Genomic DNA, 16,465 nt, shown 5'->3' on the forward strand with positions numbered 1-16,465 from the left:
ATTTTTTAATTTTAAGATGAACATTTTTAATTTAAACAAATTTTAAATTAAACATTTTTTGATATGAATAAATTTTAAAATAAACATTTTTTAATTTGAACATATTTAAAATATTTCTATTTTTCGAATCTGAAAAACGAAAGTAACAAAAAAGAAACGGAAAAAAGAACAAAAGAAAAAAGAAAACAAAAAACAAAAACAGGAAAAACAAAACAGAAAAAGGAGAAACAAAAAAGAAATAAAAAACGAAAAAAAGAGGAAGCCCGCACCTAACTGGGCCGGCCCGTATCACGCACGGGGTGTGTGGCGCGCGGTACGCACGGACCTGGTCGGTGTATAGGGTTTACCTAGGTTGACTACCCCGTAGATATTAAGGCATTGGCCCATCTGGGCTTGGAAGAAGAGGAATCTTCGACATTTGCCTCCTGGATTGGGCTTGGGCTGGGCAAGTGAGTATCACGGTGAAGATATATAGAACTAACACCTATTTTAAAACACACAGGGGATGTAGCTCAGATGGTAGAGCGCTCGCTTAGCATGCGAGAGGCACGGGGATCGATACCCCGCATCTCCATCGTTTCTTGTCTTTTTGTCCCATAATACTTTGTCTTTCTGCCCATCCCTGTCAACTTTTTCTTTCTTTTGCTCGCTGACCCGCTGCGTGCTCTGAAACCTCACGCCTCGTCTCTCTGCCCCTACCCTGCTGCATATTCACGGTATCTTTCCCTCTTTGCACCCGTCGCTTGCGAATCCGTCCACCATTCGTATCCATCTGCCGCTGCTGCCGTAGTGGTAGTGCGCCTTCAAGGCCACCGATCGCCGAGCGGCGGCCGTCCCATTTCCACCACCACCACCGCATCCCATTCCCCTTCCGGATAGATAGATAAAAATCAATCCACGCGACACGCAACAGCTTCCCATCCCAAATGCGAGCGCAACGCGACCCCAACCCAACGGCGTGAGTGCGCAGCACACGCAGATCCCATTTAACTCTCCAACTCTCCCTGCACCGCCCCCCACACACGCAGACACTTCTAGCGGTGGGAGGAGGCGGCCGCGCTCCAGTCCACTCGCACTCCCACCACCACCCCCGCCCGCCGCCGGCCGCGCGCGCGCGCGAGATGGCCTCGGGGGTGTCGACCAGCATGGTGCTCACGCTGCTCGGCTTCTGCGTCAGCGTCCTCTTCATCGTCTTCGTCTGCACCAGGCTCGTCTGCGCGCTCGTGCGGCGGCGGCGCCGCCGCCGCCGCGCCTCGCCCATGCCGCCCGGCTTCCCGCCCCTCGCCGCCAACTACTTCTTCGCGGTCCAGGTGGACCGCCTCGGGGGCGCCCAGCCCGCCGCGGGGCCCGCCGCGGGGGGGCTCGACCCCGCCGCCGTCGCCGCCTTCCCCACCCGCGCCTTCTCCGCCGCATGCGGCTCCCCCACCTCCTCCAACGCCTCCGACGCCGCCCCACAGTAAGCGCTCCTCGATCCGCCCCCATACTCCTCCCCGCCACCGATCGCGATTCGCCAAAGCTGCCACGCCGATCGCCGATTCCCCACCGTAGGCAGCGTGATGTTTGTTCCTTGCGTCGCGTGCAGTCCAAACTTGGAATCACCGCGAATATTATTTACGATTTGCTTTTTCCGTCGTTTTAGTTAGTATATACCCATCCTATTCAGTGGATTACGCTTTCAGTGGGACTGTGGGGCTCGATCGCGCGCGTTCTAACTAACGAATTAGGTCACTTGGATGGGGCAACCCAACGCTGCGACTACCCTACTAGGAGCCTCTAGTTGCGAGGGAGCACTCAGACGAGTGGCGCCAGCCGCCAGCCACAGGGAGCTCCCTTCCATTATTATTATTGTATAAGGCGAAGATTACAAGTTAAGTGCCTTAGGAGGTGTCATTGTCACTAATATCTAGCCACAATACCTTGGACACTAGTGCTCCGAGAATCGGATACTCATTCTCATACATGGGAAATTCTCTTTGTCCACTGTTCTAGGTATAATTCTGGGGCCGGGACTGGGAAAATTCTTTTGTCAAGTGTTCTAGGTATAATTCTAGGCTAATGACGCAGTTTAGAATAAACTTCTCAATGAATATCTTAGTTCTGTCCCACGTCATGCGCTAAAATGAGTTCTGATCTTCAACACATGGAAATGCACTTGTTTAGGGATTTTTAATAGCCATCATTATAAAGGGAGAGAAACCTATTGAGCTAAAAGGTTATCGTTGGTATTTGCCCTGCATTTCATGCACTAACCTTGGCAAATACGTGCTGGCTTTTAATCAATTTGCAGTGTGGGTATTTGATTATTCCATTGTATAACCGCAACATGAGTCTTACTGAAAAATCTTCAAGTAGCAATTCCACACTGGGAAATTGATCCTTGTTAGTACTAGTGTAGCTGTGTCCCTGACGGTGTTTATAGATTCTTTGAGTACCAAAGAAATTGTCCTTGAGGATGCAGGTGCCTAAGATAATTGTGACCCTTTTAGTACCAAAATATTTATTACTGTGCTTAGCTGGAGATTGACTATTCAACCATGGTCCTGAGCTTTCATTATCGTTGAGCATCTGCCTAGAATACAGATATTGAACTGCTCCTCAATAAGATCACATCTGACTGGAATACAGATATTGAACTGCTCCTCAATAAGATCACACCTGACTGGAATACACATATTGAACTGCTCCTGAATAAGATCACACCTGACTGGAATACACATATTGAACTGCTCCTGAATAAGATCACACCTGACTGGAATACACATATTGAACTGCTCCTGAATAAGATCACACCTGACTGCAATACATATATTGAACTACTCCTGAGTAAGATCGTAATGAGGAGTAAGTGGGGACTGCATTTAAGTAGATTGACTAATCAAGTGTGCTAACGAGAGGGAAGCAAGGACTGGCTTGGTGGTGTGATGTAATTGACTGCTACTACCTCTGATCGGAATTAATTCCGAACGGAGGGAGTAGTTGAACAAATCCTTGGCTAGATGCATAGCATTTATTGAATTTCGCTTGCACTTTGTGTTTAGTATCATGAAACATGCCTTCACAATTAGACATCCTACAAACAAAATATTCTGTCCAGTTTCCCAGCTAAGCACCTATTTTTATCTACACATTACAAGTACATCAATTTTAAGGCCTGTCCATTGAACTCTACTGTTCTGCTGCTGTATTTTCCTATATGCAACCAAGTTCGATTGATACTCTTTGTGGAAGAAAACGCAGTTTTTCATTCTGAGGCGTAGTACTATATCTTACAGATGCATGTGACTAATATGATATGTTCTTGATTTCTGATCTGTTTTTTCTTCGTTACACCAAAACCTAGACTCTGAACTGATCGTGTCTTCATTCCCAGGTGTGTCGTCTGCCTTGCAGAATACGAAGATAAAGATGTGCTCCTCACACTCCCTTACTGTGGCCACAATTTTCATATGGCCTGCATAGATGCTTGGCTAAAGCAGCACTCAACATGCCCAGTCTGCAGAATTTCACTGTCTGACTATCCTGATAGCAAGCACACGGTGCCCCCTTTACCAAGTGCAGTGATGATACCTCCTTATTCTCCCGAAGCATCAATAAGTGATCCATGCCACTGCCTGTTTGTCGGCACGGGCCATTCGCCAAGGCCATCAGAGGTTCTTCGAAACGAACCCGACCAGGCGAATCAGACAGTGCCTGGTCCATCCCTGGATGGGCCAAACAACTTGACATTGTCTGAGGTTACCACTCCTGGGGAAATAACAACCAAACAGTAAAATAGCACATGGAGAGTCCCTATATTCTCAAGAGGTCCTGATCAGCCCAGCTAAGACCCTCCAAGTAGCTGCTTGGAGCTTATGTGCAGCCTGATGCACCGTACGGGTCACAGCCTGTAAACTTAGAAACATCCGCGCATGTGGATGGATGGATGTCTGTCTCTCTGTTATAGGTTAGTTTTCGCGGGGTTCGATGTAAATATGAGAAATCGTATGGGTTTCTTGTTGAAAGCCACATTTATTTGATAATCATACTCAAACCAGGCCATTGTATCCAATAGCTTATCCCATCTATGGTAGCCCACTGAGAATTTTTGTACTAGCATATCATGTCATCTGCCGGAAGTACCTGTTGCACTCATGCATCCATGTGAGAATTCTTCCTGGGCAGCATCAAAAAATCAGTGTCATAAATCTTCCGTAAGGGCATCTCCAACCGCGCGACCCAAACGGACGCGCTGGGCCGTCCGTTTGGGTCGCCGGCCGGACACGCGGACAGCGGCCCGCGTGTCCGTTTGGGTCGCGCGCTGCGTCCAACGCGCGGACGTATCGCATAATCCGGAAACATGAAAATAAAAGAAAAAAAGCAAATTTAAACGAAATTTGATTAAAACATATGCCCTATTTTGGGCAAATTTATACATAGCCCTATTTTGGGCAAATAACTAACAAAAGAAGCCCCTATATGGGCTTTTTAATTTAAACTAAGTAAAAACCCTCTATTAGGGTTTGGTCGGCGCGGTGGCCGCCGGTGCGCCGCCTAGCGTCGTCGGCGACGTCGTCGTCGTCCACCCCGGGCGGCGACGCGCTGTTGTGGGCTGGAGCCGCGCGGGGACTCCGACCACGGAGACCACGGGGCCTCCTCCACGCGGCGAGCGGGGGTCCGGAGCCACCCGGCTGCGCCGCGCACGGAGCGGCGCCTCCTCCCCGAGGCGCCGCCGACTCTCTCTGCCGGGCGCGGCGCCCGGCCTCCTAGCGCCGCCGCCGTCCTCCTCGCCGCCGCGCTCCTGGCGGCGGTCCTCGTCGGCGCGGCGCCTGGCCTCCTCCCGCCGCGCCGCCTCCTCCTCCTCCCGTACCGCCTGGCGTAGAGCGCCCAGCCCTCCGCCTCCTCGACCTCCCGCCGCGCCGCCTCCTCCATCTCGGAGGTGCGAATGGCCGCATGGAGGTGCGGCCATTTCGCCTCCTCCTCCGCCGCCGAGATCATCGGGCGGCGCGGAGGTCCGGGTCCTCCTCCGAGGACTCGGGCTTCGGCTCGAGGAGGAGGCGGCGGTTGCGGCAATGCCGCACCGCCGCGGGCGGCCTCTCCGATGTGGAGCCGCGCCGGTATCCTCCCGATGGCCGCAACGCCGGCGGACGACGGCGGCGCTGCCGCCTCGTCGTCGTTCGCTCCGGGAGCGAACCGTCGCTTCGGGGCCATGGCGGCGGTTTTTGCTCGGGGAGTGGAGTGGGGACTGGAGTGGAGGGCCAGATCCACTCCACTCCCCATTTAATAGTCTCCCTGGTCACCGACAGGTGGGCCCAAGGGAGATGAGGCGACCAGCGCGCGGACGCGAGCGGATGGCACGCCGCGGCCGTCCGCTTTTGCGGTGCGTCCCCGCGCTGGGCCGCGTTTTTGTCCGGCTCGACCCAAACGGGCGCGCGGGCGCGGTTTGGGTCGCGCGGTTGGAGATGCCCTAACAGCAGTATGTTGAGTCAGGGTCAGTTTTTTGAAGTCACCGGGGCAAGTGACCCAGTCGGCCAGTCTAAGGTTAACTGATCAAGGATGATCAGATCTACACTCATAGAGCCTGAATTAGTACAATGCTGCATAATTGAGATCCAAAATTCAAGATCACAAGATCTAAGTCCAGAATGATGATGCTTCTTGGGAGAGCACACATCCTTGTGGGTCCCACATGCCGACTCCGGTCGAGCCAGGGTCCCTCATGGCTCGTGCTAGATCTAACAGTGTGCTGAAGACCAGCACGAGTGGCATGGTTTGCAAGTGAAGTGCCAGGCAAAAAAAACTATTTACAGTTAATGATTACTGTGCTTGGAATAATTCAATTCAATCAAGTGTACTGCCAAGCAAAAAAAAAAGTTATTTTTTGTGGGAAGAAAAAATGCCTTTTTTTGCTAGTAAAAAAAAAGCCTATTTGCAGTGGGTGACGGTGGTGGTGGCCCTCACCGGAGTAGATCAAAGCTCTCACCACCGTCCTTAAAATGTCAGCACCGTGGCTTGATAATTCGCATCCTCTGCAAAGCCACTGGAGGAGAAACCATAGCTTAGCTTTGCAACTTCTGTAGAGTTCAACCATGGAGTTCAAGCACCTGTGCCTGGTAAGGTTCAAGGACGGCGTCGTGGTGGATGACATCATTCAGGAGCTCAGCAAGCTCGCCGCAGAGCTGGACATGATCAAGTTCTTTGGGTGGTACGCATCTCGTTAACTTTGCGTTTGCTTTGTGCTGGAAAATGAAGATGCCAACTTTTATCTGCTACACTTCTTCTGAAGAACCTTAAAACTAATGACCAAAAGTATGAAATAACTTTAGAGTTCAAGCCAGCAAATACAGACTAGGAACCATCATCTCATCCACCAATGGTTCTTCAGCTTTGTTCTATCGCTTGCAGGGGAAAAGACGTTCTGAACCAGGACGCGCTGACACAGGGCTTCACCCACGTCTTCTCCTTGTGCTTCGACAGCGCCGAGGACCTGGCGGCGTACATGGGCCACGAGAAGCACGGCGCGTTCGCCGCCACATTCATGGCTGCGCTCGACAAGGTCATCGTCATGGACTTCCCCTTCGTCGTTGCCAAGCCGGCGCCACAGCCCGAGGCTTGATTCACCCCCACCATCTGTTAGCGATAAGCATTTGCCATTGCCAACCACTGTAAGGTGCATTTTCAGGTAATAGCCACCATCTATCTGCAGCTGTGATGTACTGCACCGGTGTACCTAAGCCTCTTATTTTTGCTTTAGTCCTCTGCTTCTTCGGTGTTGCCTCTAAAGCCTGGGGTGCACCCCAATGCCGTGCATTCCGTTCAATGCTTGTTTGGTTATCGCCCTTGAATAAGTATACTTTTCGGTGTTCATGATGAGTTGATTGATATCTGTAATGGCTCATCGCCCGTGCTTACTGCTATTGCTTGAACAAGCTAAAACGCTGGCGAGAGCAGGTTTGTCATGAATTTACTAATTAAGTCTCGTGCAAATTTCACGCGGCCAAAACAGCACGGAGTTTGGTGCTACATTTGTACAACAGTGAGATATCAGTGCTTCCATGTGAAGGCATTTACATTGGCAGTTCAGTTGCTGCCCCTGGGGTGATTGCGCGGTGCTATCTTATTTGCTTCTCCGTTTTGTGGTTTCCGGATGTTGGATCGATACCTTTCTACTTTGTCTTCATTATTTTCCGAGAACGAAGCTTACCGAACTAAAACCACCATACTTTGTACTATTATGGATCGGAGGGAGTAGTTGTTTCCTTGACTGTAAACTGAATTTGCTTACAAAAATAAAATGAATGTTGAACACACGCGAAAGAGTGTAATGGAAGATGACCAAAACGATGAAAGATTTGTGTCTTCTAGAGATTGGGATTGGACGGGTTAGACTAAGGGGCAAGTAACGCTAATAAGGGTTAGTGAGAAGCTGAAAAACTGCATGGCACACGTGATCAGCGATCTCTATCAAGATTAGGTGTCATGTTGTCCGCATCTGCTTGGAATAAATGCCTAATTCCTAGTCAGGTCACCCTTGGTGAGTGACCCTATCGGTCCGATGAGCCTGCATGCCTGATAAGATGAACTGAAGCCGTATAATGCTAAGCAACTCTGATCCAAGATTCAAGATCACAAAGATCATCGAACTCCAGAATGCTGACATGTCCTCTGAAACCAGATCGTCGGTGGGGCCTGCGTACCGATGCGGATGTCGTCGGATCGGGTACAACATGGTTCAGAGTTCAGACTCATGCTAGATCTAAACAGTGTGCTCGATGCAGCAGAGCAACAGCATGCCAGCATGGTTTGCCTTCACTCCTTGTGCTGGAATGATTCAGTCAAGTGTGCTGCTAACAAAAAAAGAGAAAGAAATAAGGGCCTATCAAGTGTGCTTCAGAGTGAGTGATTCGTGTCGTCGGTGGTGGCCCTCACCGGCGCAGAGCAGAGCAAAGCTCCTCTCCTCCCTATGATTCCTTTAAAACGGCGAGCACCGTGGTATTGATGATCACACTCTCTGCAAAGCCACCGGCCAGAGTGGGAGAAAGGAAGGTAGTGGAGCTGTCTTTCAGCCATGGGCGAGTTCAAGCACCTGTGCGCGGCCAGGTTCAAGGAGGGCGTCGTGGTGGACGATATCATTCAGGAGCTCACCAAGCTCGCCGCCGAGCTCGACGCCGTCAAATTCTTCGGCTGGTAAGCATACATACATGCGATCCTGGTCTTTACATTCCTTACTTTCTGCTGTAAAAAGTTAGCATCACCGGCCAGATTCCATCTGTCCGAGTAAATTCGAAGCATACATAAACCAGTGACTGAAAACATATATAGGCCGGCATACAGCAAGAGATCAAGATTGCTTCTCATTGTTCGTTCGCCAATAGTTCTTCAACTTCGTTTGAGAACTTGATGACGCAGATACCATTGTTCTTGGCTCTTGCAGGGGAAAGAACGTGCTGGACCAGGAGGCGCTCACGCGGGGCTTCACCCACGTCTTCGTGCTGACCTTCGCCACCGCCGAGGACCTGGCGGCGTGCTTGGGCCACGGGAAGCACTGCGCTTTCGGGGCTACGTTCATGGCCGCGCTCGACGATGTCGTCGTCATGAACTTCCCCCTCGTCTTCGTCAAGCCGGCGCCTCCTGCCTGATCCGCCTCTAGTACCAACAATATCACAAGAATAGATGGGCGGACCGGCGGACTACACATTGTGTGGTGCTTTCTCGGATACTCCAATAAACAACATCTTTTTTGAGAAGATGAGTAGCCCCAAACGGCCTCCCAGTTTCAAATAAAATCTGGAGTGTTAGATTATTACATAGTTTTTACATCCCATAACACATAGGCGAAACTGCAGTAAACCTCAAGAATTTGCGACTCTAGAACAAACCAGAACCGCTGTACTAAAAGAACCTAAACATACCACAGACAACATAAGCAGACTACGACCTACTACAGATGTAAAAGACTAGGAGACACCCAACATGATCTTTTTCAGCAATGGAGATGATCAAGGATATACGAAGCTATCCTCCTTCTCATAGGACTCCAGCCATGGCATTGTGCGAAAATCTTCTGCGCCTCTGTAGTAGGAGCCTTCCTAGTCCGTTTTTCTTCATTTTTACCCTATGGTTAATAAAATGGCAAGCAAAGAGGATTATTTGTAGGATCCCCAGGCCGTATCCTTTGGAAACAGGACTAATTCCTAGTTTTCCATACAGTCCAGAAAATAGCAATAGATCCAATAAAAAACCTCTTCTATCTCTAAGAAGAAAAATAGCGCGCTAAATAAAATAGTGTGGTCCTTCTCTATACTCTATGCATGTTATAACGTGCTATTTAGCACGCTATTTTTCAAAATAGCCTTTCACAAAAAAATAGAAAATTGATGAGTATAGTATGTATATCGAGGATTTCATCAGAGCATAACTAATTAACCAGTTTTGATTGGATTATATCAACATGTTTTCCCTTTCTCTCATAGAGATAAAACATGCAGAACGAAGATAAGAACTACGTAACTGAACTAAAGTACAGAGCTGAGCTAAACTAAGAACTATAGAGCCAAACGATCTGTCTACGGGCTACCAGCTACCAGTACTGAACTACCTTCTGGTACCGGCCAATTTGAAAGAGAACATGTAAGGATGAAACTAGATATTATTGTCGTGTGCAAGGTGGTGGCCTGGCGGCGAAGACCAGCGTCAGATCGAGCTTCTAGTCGAGGCATGGGTCCTCTTGGTGATTCTGGTCGGGCGTGCCAGGCAGAGGCGGCCGGTTAGAGCCAGAGGAGAGTGGCATTCTTGCTGTAGCCGCTACGGCCGCGACGCGTGGGGAGTCGAAAGTGGCGACTGGTTGGTTGCCGACCTGGGTGAGCTAGGTTAGAAGCGGGGGCTCATGGGCTGCCTCTAGTTCCATAACTTTTTTCTAGCGCTATAACGCTATAACGTTATAACAAATAGCGAGCTTGGCACCATTAATAGCGAGATTAGCGGCATAGCAAGCAAATTATGCATAGCGTAGTGTTCACCTTCTAAATACACTATAGAGCTGCTAAAACGTTGAAATAGCGTGCTATTTTTTTTTCATGATCCCTACTAGTTTTGAACCCTTCTCTATATAGGTCTCCAAAACCACCTGGAATAATGTTAATTCCAAGAGCAACGCTAGTTACATTCCATATATATTTTGACAGGGGACACAAGGAAAATTGACACGCTTAGTTATTAGAAAGGAGTACAAGGATTTAACAGAAAACACACCAGACTTGGTCAGAAGCCAGGTCACCCTATCCGGTTCATCGGTCAGTTTAACCTGACTATGCATTTCTAACAGTTGTAACCACAATACTTTGGTTTCCTCTCTCAGAAACCTCCTAAGCTTGAGGAAATCAAAACCCCTAGTAAAGAATGTGTTAACTGTTATATTATGGCTATAACATAAATTGTGAAGGTGAGGGAAACTTTGGATAGCGGTTTGTGACTAATCCAGCTATCCTCCCCAAAGGGAGTTTTTCTACCATCATCAATCACTCTCTTGCAGCAGCTATAGAATGCATCTTTAATAGAAATCATCTATCTTTTTGTTTTGCGGGTAAGAAATCATCTACTCCGTATCTGAAGCTGTACCTCAGCTCCCTTTCTCTGCTTGTCCCGTTACTTCGGTGTTGAGCTGGTGCAGCTGCCTATAAGACTGTAGTGTCCCGCGTCTCGTTCGAAAGGCTGTGTTGGTTATCTACCCTTGAATGATCGATGTTCCTTTTCATTTCATTTCGGTCTTTATGATCTATGATGGATGTCTGTAATGGCGCACTCGTGCTTGTCATCATAAGCATAAACTTTCAGCCGGAGGAGGCTTTCCATGAATAAGAGCTCACGGATTTTCTGTCTCCGTGTTTTTTCGTACGAAATAAACTGGCTCGCACAGAATTACGTGTTCCGAGCAGCACGGAGTTTTCTGGCTACTTCTAGAGTTCTAGTACATTAGTAAACAGTGAGGTGCGTGACTGCTTCATGTGAAGACATTTACACTGGCAGTTAAACTTGGTGTCCATCTTTCTCGCTTTTCCTTTTGTGAGATGCTGGGGAGCTATCTTTCTACTTAGCCTCCATCGGAAGCAACTGAAGATTTTCATATATGATACTACTCACGAACGAAAGGAACGGGGGTGGAAGCATTCTTTCAGATGGCGCCCTTTAAAGTACGCGTTCAGACATCCTAACGGTGTCAATGTCCAAGAATTCTTGTAGGATTTTGGAACGTAACAGGTACTGAATCCTGAAGATCAATGTGTCTCTGTTCGACATGAATGCCAGTTGTGAGAAAACGGATGACAACGAATAGAGTGTATTTACAGCCAACATTCATGGTACGTTTTCCTGTTTTTCGACTCTTTGATGTATGTATTCAACTGGAGCTGCATGATAATGGTCCCACAACATGTGTAGGAAGTAAGATTTGTGACTCGGTAGAGTTGGATTTGGACCAAAGAGAAAATCAATGTTGGGACTTCAGGGAGAGCAAGAGTGAGTAAGCCCGTTGCTTTCAGCTTCACACAAGTCGCCTGTTACCATCATACATAACATCCATGTTTAGCAGAGGTTCATAAGATATGCAAGCGTAACCCTTATTGCTCTCACAATCCTCCCAATTTATCAACTTTCTTAGATGTTCATTTCTTAGATGTTCATAAGATCTGCAAGTGTAACCCTATCGCTCTCATAATTCTCCCAATTTATCTGACCTTCGCTGCCGCCGAGGACCTGGCGGTGTGCATGTGCCACGAGAAGCACTGCGCTTTCATGGCTGCGCTCGTCGTCATGGACTTCCCCCTCGTCTTCGCCAAGCCAACGCCGCAGCCTGCCTGATCCGGTCTAGCACCAACAATTATCACAGGAACGGATGTGCCGAAAATGCAACTTTACATATACACAGGTGTACTGGGCTTATCACAACCGTTATTTTTTTCAGCTGACACCCCACAAAGCACGAGTTCAGACTTTCTAATGGTCTCAATGTCTAACAATTCATGTAGCCATTTTGGAACGTAACAAGTAACTGCATTCTGAAGATCAATGTGTCCCTGTTGGGCATGAATGCCAGTCGTATGAAAACGGATAAAGTGTATCTACAGCTGTCATTTGCTCTAATCCATAAAAAGTGTCGAAGCTACTAAGTTGAACTACACTTCTGCTCCGGTGCTCCTCCCCTGGAAAAAATCTGGAAGCCTCAAACACAATAACGGTGGAGATCTTTCCATACCTGTTTGTAAGCGGGGGTAAGATCATAATTTTAGTGTAGGTCCACCGTCCGTACAGTTCTGTACAGGCATGTATGGTCCGCGTCGGGTCGTACATCTTTTCTGTACGTATCTACAATTTTAAAACAAAGCATGCATGATGTGGAGCGGTACTTAGGAAGATGAGATCGTTAACTGGTCATGCGACCTCTTTTTCCTTCTTACGCGAGTACACATACTGTATCAATACACACATGATTCGATATGGGTTTCGGCGGACCTAACACACGAAAAAAACTAACTATATATGACTCTTCAACTTACATTTAGGGGGGAGCACCGGAGCAACCCTCGTTGAACTAAAGAATCTGAAGATTTTAATATATGATGCTCAGAAACGAAAGAAACGGGGTGGAAGCATTCTTGGACATGACACCTTATAAAGCACGCGTCCAGACTTTCTAACGGTGTCAATGTCCAAGAATTCATGTAGGATTTTGGAACGTAACATGTACTGAATGCTGAAGATGAATGTGTCTCTGTTCGTCATGAATGCCAGTCGTGAGAAAACGGATGACAACGAATAGACTGTATCTACAGCCGCCATTCTCCTGTTTGGTAAATTCAGTTGGAGCTGCGTGGTAAGATAATGACACCACATGTCAAGGAAGTAAGATTGGTGACTCGGTAGAGTTGGATTTGGACCAAATTGATGATCAAAGTTGGGACTTCAATAATGATACCACACACAAGTCGCCCGTCACAATCAGCCATAATATCCATGTTTAGCGGAGGTTCATCAGATCTGCAAGCATAAACCAATCGCTCTCTCAGTCCTGCAAATTTATCAATTATCTTATACGTGCAGCAATGAAGAATCGAGCGATAGACCTGCCACTTTAAGGCAAACGTCGATACCACAAATGGTCCAAACAGCATCACCATTATCGGCAACTGAACATACCACGATGTAACTATGAGGTGAAGTTGTACTTACCCAGAAGCAAAGCAATGTGAGCACTTTGGAGCAAACATTCCTTAACTGGTTAACACCTATGATGGTGATTTGTGATGCGCATGAGATGGTGCAGTTGAAGCATGTTCTTAACTGGAACATTTTCAATTTTGTTGAGATGCCTGTGGATTAACTATAACCCAGATTTTCTCGTTGATACTTTTCAGAGTGATTGTAATCCTATTAGTTGATCAATAAAGCCCTACGAATTCGCAAAAAAAAAAAAATTGCGCCATTCTCCACCACACTAAATAGAGAAAGAGAAATGCAATCAAAAGTACGCAATTTAATGAAAAAAAACGCAGTTGGAATGAGAAGAAAAAACGCAGCTGAAAAGACTGTAGTCTAGAAGGAGAAGAGAACCGAAGTTAACATGATAAAGTTCAGGAGAAAACCCGCAGTTGAGAAAAAGAACGGAACTGAAAGAGACCAGTTGAGAGGAATAAAACAGTTAAGGGTCGTTCATCAGATTCTTGTACTAGTAAAATGCGGTAGAGTTAGCACAGAAGAAAAAAGTACCTCTAAAACATTACAAATATGACATAGTTGCATCCTGTTGCATAAAACAATATATACGAGGACACGGAAGAAGTGACAAAGTTGGCCCCAAGTGTATGAGCATGATTGCTTGACGAACACAGTTAGCGTGGAGCTGATGATGGAGACAAACACCTCACATGACATGTGTGGTGCTACCCGCCTCGTCAGTCTCTCTTCTAGTGCCAATTTGGCACCGAATGGAAAAAAGCACAACAAACATTCAGAACAAAACATTAGTAACAACAAAGGGAACACATGATCTAAGCCAAAATCGCGCTCTCACTTTTTTGATAAAGGAGCTCATTCTCTCGTCTGAAGCAACATCAGAAAGCAGAGGGAGGATCTCACGAGCTGCACTTGCACTGTTGTGGGAGGTGAGGGAAACAGACACCGGACAGTATCTCCTATCCCGGGGCAGCAGCTGGGACCAAAGTTTGGATCAACCAACGCTGCCGCATTAACACCCTCCGGTCGAGATTATACTAATAGTGTGCAATGGCGAAGAGCATGTGCAGCAACAGCAATACAGTGGTGTGACAGACCAGTTCTTCCTTTTCTATGGAGGGGATTAGATGACAAATTACTAATGAGACAACGATAAGTACATAGTGCTGTACAAATTGCATGACAGGATGTGAGATGAGCATGATGCAAGACATGACGGTTGTAGGTTTGATGCTATCCACAGTACACATATAGATGCAGTGGATCTCGGATTCTGGTAACCTGAGAGCTGAATTTGTGCAGATATATCGATTTCATCACGTCGTAATAAAGAGCATAGACACACACCTCCGGTATAGAACGGTGCAAGAATCAGTTGAATTTGAATCACTAGAGAACTGTTGCTGCTGCATTGCATAATAAAAACAGTGAAGAGTAGAGGCAAAGCAAGAAGACAGTGATGACTATTATGCTACAAGCAGAAAGATACCAGTACGGGGCAGCACCCACAATATCTATCTACAGAAACAGCACCTCACACATCACTGCAGGATGGATCAAGATATAATCTGAAATGTTTGTATAATTATTTGTTAACTGTACGAGAGCACACCACTAGAAATGGTTCAGATAAAACAAGGAGGGGAAACACAGGGGATGATGATCCTACACACACACACACTCCCAGCAATCTCTCTCTCGGTATACCACCTAAAATGATCCACGATCATGTTTCATCCATCCCAAGCTCCTCTAAGAAGAATCTATCTCTAGAGCTGTAAATTAACAGCAACCAACCAAACATTGCATTTCTTGGTTTTGCAAAGTTCCATCAATTTTGGGCAGGCAGAGTAGCCAGAGATGGGTGAGCAAATGGTAACAACCTCATATGCAGATCATCAAGGCGGGGCCTTGAATGCCTGGACGACGAGCGAGAACCCCGGCGCGGCGCCTTCCTCCTCCAGCCAAAGGCGGCTCTCGAGCGCGCTCCTGGCCCGGAGCATGACGACCGCGCAGCCCGGCGGGTCCCGGAACCACCAGCCGTAGAGGTCCCACATGACGTCGACGGGCGCGCCGTCGACGAAGACGGTCTGGTTGCCCCTGAAGTTCCAGCGCAGGCGGCGCGCCTGCACGGCCCGCTTCCCGTCGACGCTGACCCAGAGCTCCTCGCCTCCGCCGGGCCCGGAGCTGGTGGCGCAGCCGACGCTGACCTCGTGCTCCGGCCCGCCCTCCGCGAAGCGCACCCGCGCGGTGTGCATTGCCGCCGGGTCGGCCACCACGACGCGTTCCCGGCGGGCCACCGCCACGCACCGCGCCCTGGAGATCTGGCCCTCGAGCTTGGTCTTGACGAACTCCGCGGCCTGGTCGCCCACGGCGAGGACCACCTCCGCGCCGGCCACGGCCACGAAGTAGTACCCGTAGAGCGGCTCCGGGGAGGCCCCCGGGTCGTAGCGCGCGGCCGTCAGGTCCCAGAACAGGGCGAGCGCTGGGGACTCCGCCTCCGCCTCCGCGTCTTCGACGGCGCCGCCGGTGCCGGACAGGGAGACGGAGCGTGTGCCCCTGCGCCTGCGCAGGAGAACGGAGGGCGCGGCGGCGGAGGGGGAGAAGGAGAGGGTGGGGCCGACCGCAGAGTGGGCCCAGGTGAGGCGCAGCAGCAGCGGCGGCGCGCCGGAGCTCAGGAGCGTGGCGCGGTAGGAGACGGTGACGGAGAGGGTGGAGGCGGAGCCGGAGTTGCCGGAGGCGGCGCCGCCGGAGGAGGAGGTGAGGGTGGATGCGGGGCTGGCGCAGGCGACGCGGACGGCGCCGTCGCCGATGCAGGACGCGAGGTCGCGCATGGAGGACGGCAGCAGCAGGCTGGAGGCGCTCACCATGTCCGGAGATCTGAGCTGCGGGTTCCGCGGCGAGGAGCGAGGGGGGGAGGAGGAGTTATGAGTGAGATGGTGGTGGTGGTGGGGCGGCGAGATCGGGCTCCAACTCAACTCATAATGGCAACCCGGCGGCGAGGGTGGCACAGCACAGCGAACCGGTAACTGACTGACTGCCGGAGCGGAGGTGGCCAAGGCGGAGGAGGAAGCTTCCGCTTTAAGTCTCGGCCGGAGCAGGGATCGCGCCGTCCGATCGGGAACGGAGGACGTGAGCCGTCCGATCCCTACCAGAAAGCGTTTGTCATCTTACGATGCACAGCAGGTTAATGACAAGATTGTTTACAGTATGAAACGTGTCGTGTGATGGAGTTTTAAGGGTCTTTTGTGGTGGAAAGCAT

At 49.2% G+C, this 16,465-nt stretch overlaps 4 protein-coding genes and 1 non-coding gene across 5 annotated transcripts; 4 read left to right on the forward strand and 1 right to left on the reverse strand.

Moving 5' to 3' along the window:
• Positions 1-501: 501 nt before the first annotated feature.
• TRNAA-AGC lies at positions 502-574 on the forward strand. The gene has a single exon. It is a non-coding gene; the product is annotated as a tRNA-Ala (tRNA).
• Positions 575-1,121: 547 nt separating this feature from the next.
• LOC124654319 (RING-H2 finger protein ATL67-like) lies at positions 1,122-4,095 on the forward strand. Its single transcript, XM_047193333.1, has 2 exons — positions 1,122-1,456; positions 3,371-4,095. The coding sequence occupies exons 1-2, from the start codon at positions 1,122-1,124 to the stop codon at positions 3,768-3,770; spliced, it is 735 nt and encodes a 244-aa protein (XP_047049289.1). The 3' UTR covers positions 3,771-4,095.
• Positions 4,096-5,450: 1,355 nt separating this feature from the next.
• Positions 5,451-6,718, forward strand: LOC124654320 (stress-response A/B barrel domain-containing protein At5g22580-like). Its single transcript, XM_047193334.1, has 2 exons — positions 5,451-6,181; positions 6,382-6,718. The coding sequence occupies exons 1-2, from the start codon at positions 6,066-6,068 to the stop codon at positions 6,590-6,592; spliced, it is 327 nt and encodes a 108-aa protein (XP_047049290.1). The 5' UTR covers positions 5,451-6,065; the 3' UTR covers positions 6,593-6,718.
• A 1,249-nt stretch (positions 6,719-7,967) lies between these two features.
• On the forward strand, positions 7,968-8,761 carry LOC124651515 (stress-response A/B barrel domain-containing protein At5g22580-like). Its single transcript, XM_047190594.1, has 2 exons — positions 7,968-8,163; positions 8,411-8,761. Exons 1-2 carry the CDS (start codon positions 8,045-8,047, stop codon positions 8,613-8,615), a joined length of 324 nt encoding a protein of 107 aa, XP_047046550.1. The 5' UTR covers positions 7,968-8,044; the 3' UTR covers positions 8,616-8,761.
• A 5,885-nt stretch (positions 8,762-14,646) lies between these two features.
• LOC124651434 lies at positions 14,647-16,073 on the reverse strand. The gene has a single exon (XM_047190533.1). The coding sequence runs from the start codon at positions 16,071-16,073 to the stop codon at positions 15,102-15,104; it is 972 nt and encodes a 323-aa protein (XP_047046489.1). The 3' UTR covers positions 14,647-15,101.
• Positions 16,074-16,465: the final 392 nt, after the last annotated feature.

This window comes from Lolium rigidum, chromosome 5 (genome assembly GCF_022539505.1).
Source record: "Lolium rigidum isolate FL_2022 chromosome 5, APGP_CSIRO_Lrig_0.1, whole genome shotgun sequence".
NCBI lineage: Eukaryota > Viridiplantae > Streptophyta > Magnoliopsida > Poales > Poaceae > Lolium > Lolium rigidum.